This window comes from Haliotis cracherodii, unplaced genomic scaffold (assembly GCF_022045235.1).
Source record: "Haliotis cracherodii isolate W230 unplaced genomic scaffold, xgHalCrac1.p SCAF_16, whole genome shotgun sequence".
NCBI classification, from domain to species: Eukaryota; Metazoa; Mollusca; class Gastropoda; order Lepetellida; family Haliotidae; genus Haliotis; species Haliotis cracherodii.
In genome coordinates, this window is record NW_027266271.1 from 26,963,434 (window position 1) to 26,974,248 (window position 10,815).

The 10,815-nt window shown below is 40.5% G+C and overlaps 1 protein-coding gene across 1 annotated transcript; it reads right to left on the reverse strand.

Annotated features, from left to right (window-relative positions):
* Positions 1-360: 360 nt before the first annotated feature.
* LOC139464034 (N-lysine methyltransferase KMT5A-like) lies at positions 361-7,495 on the reverse strand. Its single transcript, XM_071245550.1, has 5 exons — positions 7,403-7,495; positions 6,048-6,144; positions 4,901-5,033; positions 4,381-4,573; positions 361-459 (listed from the first exon to the last, which is right to left on the reverse strand). Exons 1-5 carry the CDS (start codon positions 7,481-7,483, stop codon positions 361-363), a joined length of 603 nt encoding a protein of 200 aa, XP_071101651.1. The 5' UTR covers positions 7,484-7,495.
* Between the last annotated feature and the right edge of the window lie 3,320 nt (positions 7,496-10,815).

Here is a 10,815-nt window from a genome sequence, read left to right on the forward strand (position 1 = left end):
GACTTGGTTGAAGCACTACATCGATCCCAATTGTGTGGAGCGATGCTCATGATATCAATCACTGGATTGTCTGGTCAAGACTCGATTATTTACAGACTGCCCTCATATAGCTGGAATATTGCTGAGTGCGGCGTAAAACAACCATCCAACCAACCAACCAATGTAGCGATGTCTCCGAGTGAATGAGATCAAGCGTTATCTCGTGTAGAAGTTGTAGGTCGTATTTATAGGTATTGCAGTCGGTGCTGAAAAAAATACACCGACACTGGACATTCATACACTCAAGCATAACAACGACACTAAGAACGAAATATTTCAGTATTGAGCTGATTTAATAATACAATAAACAAATATGGAAAATTACAATTTTTTGTCCATTTTGCAAACCGGCAAAAAGGTCGTCTTGAGGAGGTCCAACCATGTCCTTTGAATACAAAAATTGGTTTGCACTTTCGATGCCTGAAATATTAATATAATAATTATAAAATATCAACAGATAATATTATGTAAAACAAATACAAATGTACGAAAGTACAAGTTCGAATCCCGAGTTTGCCCCGATTATGTTTCCAGGTTTGTCAGCACCATACCCGTATTCGCTGGTTATACCGAAGTTGTAAACGTTTAAGGCCTTCGTCACTTTGGGCCTTCCTCCAACATTGAGCTGACACGTCCTGACTAAACTGGAATACTGCTCAAAGTGTTAAATCAAACTCACTGACTCTTATTGTTGCCAAGCATATTCTACATGCATGAGCTTGCATTAGTTCAGATAAGACACTCCTTCGACAAACATCAAATAGTTATCTTGGCAAGCATTGGGAGGAAAAGGTGACAGTCATGACCCTTACTACGATGTTGGTCGATATCAAAAGTTTAACCTCATTTACACTCTTCAAAAAAAGAAACGCACAGGTAGTATGTAGTTCATGGAAGCTGACTACACTAAAAAATCCGGTATATAAATTGGATATATGTTATTTGAAAATGTTGTTGGCCTGATATTCGACAAACGGTCCTTTTATACGCAGCCATGGTCAATGTCTTAAACGGCACTGTTATCACACTGTCATTGAGGAAAACAGTAAAGCAAAATACACGTGTAACTAATGGCATTCGTAACTCTTGATAGTGGCTATAAAAAGGCAAGCATAAGCCAATAATTTGCCATTCAATTGTCAACATTTTTCAAGTTCGAAAATGCCGAGACTCGGCGCTGCCGATCGGAACATCGCCGCAGGACGAATCCAAAGAGGGGAATCGCAGTCTTCTGGTGCACGCCACTTCAACGTCCACCATAGCACAATTTGCCGCCTTTGGGGCCGATACACACAGTTCAATTCCACCCTGCACAGGATCGCAACATTCGACTGTTCCACCTACGTCATCGCAATGCCACAGCTACGGAGACTGCAGGACGCATCCCTGGTTTGAGGAGGATGTCGGACCAGACTGTCAGGAACCATCTTCGCGAGGCTGGAATCCATCCCAGAAGACCAGTTATCGTCCCTGTTTTGCAACAGATTCATCGACAGCGACGCATGCGTTGGTGCCACCTTACAGCCTTGGAATTTGGGAAATTGGAGATGAGTGTGGTTTAACGATGAATCACGATTTCCTCTTCACCAGCGTAATGGAAGACAACGTGTTTATCGTCGTCGAAATGAGCGTTTTGGCCAGAATTATGTACGTGAATTCGACAATTTCGGTGACGGTAGTGTCATATCCTACACCACGAGATCTGACTTGGTTGTGGTTCAGGGACATTTGACAGCAAATCGCTACATGAATAAAATCCTTCAACTTCACCTTACTAATCATTGAAGCCAGAGGGAGCTGTTTCAACAGGACAACGCTCCAACGAACACAGTTAGTGTCACGGTAGACTACCTTCATAATGCCAAAATCAACGACTTGCCCTGCCTGTCGAGATATCCAGACCCAATCGAACACCTCTGGAATGAACTCGATCGACATGTACGTCAACGTCAGAACACGCTGCAGACACTCCAAAAACTGGCCAACGCGTTACAAGTAGAATGGCGCAGAATTCCGCAGGACAGAATTCGTACACTTATCCAGTCAGTGCCGAGGAGATGTTGTGATTGCTGCCCGGGGTGGTCACACGAGATACTGAGTTCAGTGCAACCTTCTGTGACATGACAATGAACAGTTTTCAATGCCTGTGTCCAACGACAACATGTGACTATCGAGCTCCAAAATTTCATATTTTTTTCTATTATATCAAATTACATATATCGATTAGGAACAATAATTTTACTAACAATCTACCTGCGCGTTTCTTGTTTTAAGGGGGTATGTAAATTAACAAAATACTTTGTCACTGACGGTCATGATGTTCACACTACAGGTGGAGGACTAAGTTGATATGCGGTCTACGGTGAATCCTACAGTAACACTACTCAATTGCTACTTCATTTTGTGACGATTACCAAATAAGCCATAAGTCCAATGCTTCCTTTGTTGCCTTTGTTATGAGCTGAAGATGACTGAACCTTACACATCAAACTACACAATGGTATTAAGAGGGTTGCTGGTATGTTATTACATTATATGTGTAACTTTTTAAGGATATAGTCCATCTGACGCTAGTATGAAGTAACTGTTATTACAGACTATTATCTTAATAAAAAGTGTTGTATATCAAACAACATTCAAGCAATTACCGTTTTACGGTAATCCACCAATTGCTTACGTACGGAAAACGAAAGCGAGTGGCCACTGATGTCACTGTATAAACATACATAAACTGGCCTTCCGTAGGGATTCCTTACATATGTTTGTGTTTCTCGTCGCCAAGGGTTGCCGGGGAGGGGGATGAGTGATGGATGAGCAAAAAATAAAAAAAAAAAAACCAAGTAAAATAGGAGGTTCCCTATGGCCGAAGGTGGTGAAAGCTAACAATGTGAAACCAAAGGGTTTTGACGATGTGTGCCAAATATTAAATTAAACATTTGTCTGGTCTACTATTGAGCGCAAATTGAAACCGAATAAACTCAACGTAAAAACATTTGGGAAAAGGATCTAAGAGGAAAGCACATGCAGATATAAAACAACCGTCATATTGTAATTGAAAACATTCTTTCCCTTGACCTATTTCAAGTCATAAAAACTGCAAAAAAACAAGTTCGAATCAGTTCAGAAATCATCCTAATTTTAAAACAGATATGTATCGTCTGACATGAAGTCTCGGGCGAATTGAAACGGGATACTTTTGTCTTGAAAATCTTTTTACACGGGTTTAGATCTAAACAGATCATTAAATATGTTTATATCTATTAAATTAGAATCGCAGATGAGCACGATCTCCCTAATTCAATAAAGTTTAAATTTTATAACAAAGAAATGCAAAATATCCCTTCCAAAGGGGAACCGATTTCATATTTGAAAAGCATTCATACAATAAATTCCTACAATATTCTCATGGAAATTTATATTAATCGTTTCCCCGAATTTCACAGATGAGCGAAAATAGGACAATTCAGCTATTTATTATTACAAGCACTGATTCAACTTAGGTTTCTGCAAAGAAATATTTAAATCAGAATGTCTTGTATCTTCTTGTAATGAGACAGTAGATCAAAGTACGCACTTGTCTATAGTTTAACAGTGAGAAAGTTTTGACTACCCTGACGGTTTCGATTATATATATTTGTATGAAGTACGGAATAACAAAATAAACATACAAACAGGCGAAATAATGGTAAATGTTATCAAATTGGCTCACTGCAAGTAAGCCAGGCGTACAGGATGATGAAGGGAAACTTGGACAGGATGTGATGGTTCAGAGTCAATCTTTTTGAGGTACAAAGTCACTTTAACTCTCTTATCGTTCAGTGAATCACCAAAGATAGTAGGCCGGAGGGTTTCAAAATTGGTAGCAAGTTATGTCTACTTTAACGGACAAGGTAGCACCACCCTCAAACTTCACATATATGACAGAGGCCCGCCTGTGTGATTGCCAGACCCAGTCGCAGGTGCTTTCTCAAACATCAACACCGCTCCCTGCTTTATATGTGAACTAGTGTGGAAGCGAATTCTATTTGACAAAACACAGAAATAAATGTAGCAAAGAGTTTGGTTTCAAGAATCGAGATACAAATGCTGATGGACGGTGAGAAATTTCGGAATATATGATATTTGTATTCTTTCGGCGGGAGGGAATTTTGCATGCGGCGGGACATGAGAAACACGACAATGAGGACGCCTTAAAAGAAATAGCACATTTATATTTATCAGACATAGTAATGTATTTTTAAACGTTAAATGCTATTAATGATTGTTCTCTTTCCCAAATGATTCGTCCATACACCTCAACAGTGAAAGTATTAATTTGCTTACATTAAAGCCACAAATTACCTGTCGCCATGGAAAATCACTATTATGATTATAGTTGAAACGAATTTCTTGACCAGTTTTGATGAATCTGTGAGCGAAGTAGGCAATGTGAAGTCGCCCGTCCGCAAAAAGTAATCTTGCCATAGCATTTGGGTAACGCCACTCATCATTCAGGAGACGACCATAGGATCCATCTTCTTGGGAACCATCGATCCTTTTAATATGGAAATACATAAAATATTACAGCTTGAAAAATGATACTAGGAAGCTTTGATCCGTGCAATAAGAAAACACGCAAACAGTAACAGCGTGGTAAATGAATTGAGGCAGCATCAATTTGAGTATGAAAATACACAAAATATCTTAGGCCGGACAATACACTTATACATCTGAGACGTTCTAGGATTAGGCTTACTTTTCATTATATAATGTAGAGCTGGTGCATTATACTGCCTTGCTTTGATACAATCCACCTTGGGGCATTTTTAACTGAGATTTGTATTACTAGTTTTCAGAGGGGAAAGACATCTCCGATGCTTACCAAAAGGTGCGACCGTCGTAAGGCAGTTCAAAGGTGTACTCGTCTATTATTGGCTTCTTTACACAATATTTACCATGGTAGTAGGTAATGAAATCGCCTGGGGCAAAATCCTTGCCAGCAACTATCCCCCTTCCTGAGAACAAACAATCAACTCTGTAGTGTAACATTAAACGTTACCTCATCAATTGATAGGGGGCACTGGTGGCCCAGGCGTCTAAGGCGCCGCGATTGGCTGTGCAGAGTTGCGTCCCTTGGGCATGCCTGAAACCTATGATTGTTGGTTCGAATCCCGGTTCGCCCCGATTATGGGTTTCACCGAAGTGGTAAACGTCTGAGACCTGCATCACTTCGGGCTTTCCTCCCACATTACGCCGTAGTATAACTGGAATACTGTTAAAAGCGGCGTTAAACCCAACTCACTCACTCACTCATCAATTGATACACGATAGAGGCTTGTTAACCATGCTAATGACGTAACATAATTATCTTCGCGTGCCTTGTGTCAATACGTTTGCAAATCCGTGGACACAGGACAATAAGTCTTTAAGAGTCATGATTGCAAAGATTTGAATATAGTACTTGAATAAAATTAACAAAGTAAATAGTCCTTTAAGATACACAACGCTACAAGTTCAATGGGGCAAAATCGTATTCGTCTCCCAAAAGAAATTGCAAAGTTTCGTGTTTGTCTTTTGGAAGACAGTAGGAAGATGCAGGTTTTGATATACTTATATATGTTCAACAATAGTACAAGTACTCCAATGAATAAGATTTCTAGCAAAACTTATACCATAATATTACTGGAAAATACGTGGTAGCATTTTGGAACAAGCATAAATACAATTAGGGTGGCACATCTATAATTACAGTTGTTACGACACAGGTACAGGCTGAACATAGCTTATCACTTCATTGCTTGGTGAGTTAAACATTCCCCTAAACTTGTGACGCTACCTCTTATGCTATTATGTAATACTGTAGTTGTATAATGGTGAACCCTTTACCGAATGAAGTATTCATTTATTTAGTAGGCACAACATAGGTATAGTTTCAGTTGTCACAGAAAAAGACATAGTGACAGTTTTTTTACGACAAACGCTGGGAAGCATAAACCACAAAACCAAGCTACTGCAATGAAATACACTACCAATCGGATGTCCAAGGTGAGCTATACGAAGGTATGAAGGCGACATGTCGGATCGTCGGATAGCTGCCCTTGCTTCCTTGATCTGCTGTCTTGTATGCTGGGAGGAAGGACAAGGATGATACTTGTAATACATCAGGTCAAGCTAAGTTCAGATTCAAGTAATCAGTTTTATAGGACGAAACATAAGCACAAAACACAGTAGTTGTAAGACGATATGAAATAGGGTAATATTGCAACTAGTTATAATTACAATCGGAAGATTCTGCAATGTTCTCCTTGAGGGATGCTCATAGGCTCTGGTATGGATATCTATGAACGGAACGATTTTAAGCATCTTTATATCGTCCCAAGGCGAGCTATACGAAGGTATAAAGGCAACATGTCTGATCGTCGGATAGGTGCCCTTGCTTCCTTAATCTGTTGCCTGGTATGCGGGGAGGAGAAACAGATAACGATAAAATGTGTATTACTTCAGTTCCGATTCAAGTTATCAGTTTCGATGTGGATATAGTTTTACAGAAAGAAATATCTGTACATATCACGGTAGTTGTAGTATCTTTGAAATGAAATACGGTGATGTTGAATATGAAATATAAGATACTTTGAGCGATAAATCGCAAAAAAAAAACGAAAAACGAAGCGTGGTTTATTTCACGATAAAATATTGTTCTATCACAACGTTTTTTCTGGGGATTTGAACACGCTCGCAACTTGATGACGTCTTATTGGACGACGTTATAGTTTTAGAGGGAAGTGCCTAGTGAGTTGTTCCCCATAGATGTAGCTGGGCTAAGCAGATATACGCTATGGTCGAAACGATCGCATCAAAAAGTGAGCGAGACACGACAATCGCCATTGGGAGAAAAGGTGCAGATAATGACGTGAAAATTGTGAGAGTATAAAATCTCCTGTACATAAAATGGACATGTCCATGTCCATGTCCATGTGATTGTAATCAGAGAGTCACGTAAGAAAAAAAAGACTCGTGGACGTTGTTCATCGGACACCAAAACACAGTGTTTTACTGTACGATAAACAACTCCAATTCGTCATTTATTCCGTAATTAAAATGACACTCGGCAGATTCTGCCATGTTCCCCTTGGAATACGCTCATCGTCTCTCATATTAATATCATTGATGAGTACGGTTTCAACCTCTATATATAAGTAGTCCCTCGGATGTGATAGGAATATAGATTAAACCCTCAATTAATTCCGAAATCTCTCTCAACAATGTACTTCTTCTTTAAACAAAGTAAACACTGTTTACTGAGCAGGGGAATTTCACTCATCCACATCTCATGCTCACATCAATGAAGTCAATGCAAACATAAAAATACAGATAACAAACATACCTCAGCCACCGTCAGTGCCACACATTCATCCTTATTCCAAATTGTGAAGATAACCGTCACCAAGATATACAGCCTATACATTTCCAATCGTAACCTCAAAGATGCTGCAAGCTCAGTTGCAAAATACTAATAGAGTAGGACAAATATTGATGCAATGCATATCTAACACATTGACCAAACAATGCCATAGTATTCGCCTTTGTTATATGCTTGCGCACAGCCGGTAACTAATCATGAAACACACCAAGTGGCTCTTTTGCAACAGCTCAGTGAACTCACGCTATAATGATACGACACGAATTGTTCTCCTGTAAGTTGAAGTTTGTTTGGGATTCTGCTGCGTCACAGGAATGCTGAATGTTTGCACGAGATTGTGCACTGCTATCTTCCGTCAGTCAATAACACAAGATTGTCACCCTTTTTGAAAAAAGAAAACCATAAATAGGTGGGAAGAGTAGGGCAGAATCCACGGGCAGTCATTCACCATAGTCACATGTAGCGTATACCAGGGCTAAGTAGGCCAGTTGGGCGCAATCAGGACCGCTTCTCACTTTGGCTCATTCACAACAGTAACTGTTTGCCCTGACCTTATTTTGTATCCACCACACAAGATCATTCCTCATTACAGAGGTGACACATGTTTTGGCTCATAAGTTGCCTTTTGCTAATTTCAAGGCCGAGATTTAAGCATTTATAAATTTCTGTAGTATAATGGTCCAAATGTCTCCCCTTGAAAACTGCTAACAAGCATGCCAACAACATGTACGACTTCCTGAACGGTGGCTTTGGTTTTAGTCTGAAGCTCTGAGCAGGCATTATGAACAGCTAATGCCCTCCTCTCTCAGTACGTAGGGGGCGGTCGGGTAGCCTAGTGGTTAAAGCGTTCGCTCGTCACGCCGAAGACCCGGGTTCGATTACCGACATGGGTACAATGTGTGAAGCCCATTTCTGGTGTCCCCCGCCGTGATATTGCTGGAATATTGCTAAAAGCGGCGTAAAACCATACTCACTCACTCACTCACTCAGTACGTAGAACTGTCATGTCAGTGAATTCAGACTCAATCCCAGAAATTCAATATCTTGAGATGGAATACATTTGACTATCCGAGTGCATAATGAACCCAAGCTGTTGCAACTGTGAAGTTGCCACAGACACATTGCCAGAGCATTCCTGAGTAAAGCAGTAGGGAACTACTGTGCAACCTCTATTGTACTGCTGAAGCTTGTAAATCCATACTGTGCCCATACTGGATGTTTTAATTCTTACTGGATGTTAAACTCTTAAATATTTAAAATGAGCCTGTAAGAGTTAACCCTCTGTTTCCTTACAAATAGGGAGGATACACATCTCCCTCACACAGAACAGCCTCGACTGTTTCCTCTTTATCAAGATGTTTCAGTGTCTATGGCCCATTCCTCACTTGCAAGGGTGCGGTGGGGTAGCCTTGTGGTTAAAGTGTTCGCTCGTCATGCCGAAGGCCCTGGTTCGATTCCCATGGATACAATGTGCGAAGCCCATTTCTGGTGTCCCCCCGCCGTGATATTGCTGGAATATTGCTGAAAACCATACTCACTCACTCACTCACTCACTCACTCCTCGCCCGCAGAAACATTAATGTCTCTAGGTACAGATCAAACCAAATCAGACTCTTGCCTTAAGCCTGTATGACAACCAGATGCTGTATCTAATTCTGTGGCAATCCGATGTGATAGCCTGCCAGCTATAAGTGACATCTCTAGTTCTGCCTGCATATAAATCCGAATGAGGGAGACCGTTTGAAACCCTAAAACCACCAGTAATAGAAAACTAAGTCTGCTAACGAATTCCCAAAAAGCTTTCCTAGCTTTCCTAGCCCTGTTGCTCGAAGTCGTAGCTTTCCCCGATTCCGCCATATTTGAATTGCGTGGGCCATGTCCACTTAGTCCTAGAATCGCGTGCGGAACCTCTTTGTTTCTCATTCCTGCCATCCTTACGGCTGTCACCGGCCGACGTGTCCCTTTTGTTATAAGCATGCAGTAAGTGATCACAACAATCCGTAGAAAAACAAAGATAACGGCTATCAATATCCCGCATTAAGCCAGTGTCTACATCGCTGTGAATAAAGCCAGTGCTCACCACCTTGTGCTCTAATAAAGTTAACTTCCGTCAGTGTGGAAGTTCACCTGACTGACCATTGCGCACTGACGGAAGATAGCACTTCTCTTAAAAAAAACAGAAGCATTGTGACTAGCAGAGTTGGCGAAGTTCCGCACAAAAGTGTCGAAGGTGTGACGCCAAATTCTTCTTTAGGAAGTGTTTCAAATTTATTGGATATCTCAAGTTGTGTCACCCATTCTAAACGGAAACAAAGATACCGTTTAACATATAGGCAAATATTAGTTTTAAATCTGGCTGTTGATTAGGTATTAATAGGGATGTATATTACAAGGCTATCATATCTGATCTCAAAAGTTAGGTATTGTCTATGGTTATACATTGTAATTATGTTTGAGTATTCTAAAAAAAGAAGCTTATATGATGGGGTGATTTTCGGATGAAAAATAATATAATTGTATTTCCTTGACAAAAGTTTGATTAGATTTATATTTGTACTAATTCCCTTATGTTGAAATATTCTAAATCTCTGGTGGTGTGTAGGGTTGATTTTGGTCGGCCATCCAGGAACATAGAGTTGAGGCCTGCCTCGCCTATTGTTTCGAAATGGCCCAAGATGGCGTCACGTCCGTTTCCTCCAGAAGTAGTTTGTTTTGCATATTCTTGAGGCTGAGGGGGAGGACTCATATATTTTGGAGAAGATTATTGATTCGCGAGATAATATAATAAAATTTAAACGTAGATCTACGTTGTAGGCTATTTGATCAGCTGGTTAAAGACAGGCCTCAATATATAAACAAAACTCGGGTTATCATGGTAATCAGAGGTTTTCTTTTTGTCCAACCTGCAAGGCGTTTATATTTTAATTTGCTGTAGTCGCCCTATCCAAGTTTAATTTCTCAACATCAATTATTGTTGTTTCTTCCTTTATTGGTATTGTTGGAGGAGGGAGGAAGTTTTTTGTTGTTGTGGTTGGTAGGCAAAGCAATGATGAAAGCGTTCTTTTGGGAGAGTGGGGTGGCCCTGGAAAGGGCTGTTGGAAACAAACTGGACAAGGCTTGTCTCTGTTTTACATTACTTTCCTTGATCTCGATACTAGATAATAATACGGTCCACTCCAACAGTCGGGTACGTCAATTCCGGTGTATCGAGACGACATGGTTGATCTCTCATTAAGTGCTAGGACTGTGACGATGTGCTCTGCTTCGCTCTTTTTTTTTTTATAGAAACGGCACTGAAACCCTGCTACCTGATTGGTCGAAAACGTAGCGCGCTGATTGGTCCGTTCCGGCGCCTGATCTGAGCCTCGGTTTTTCCA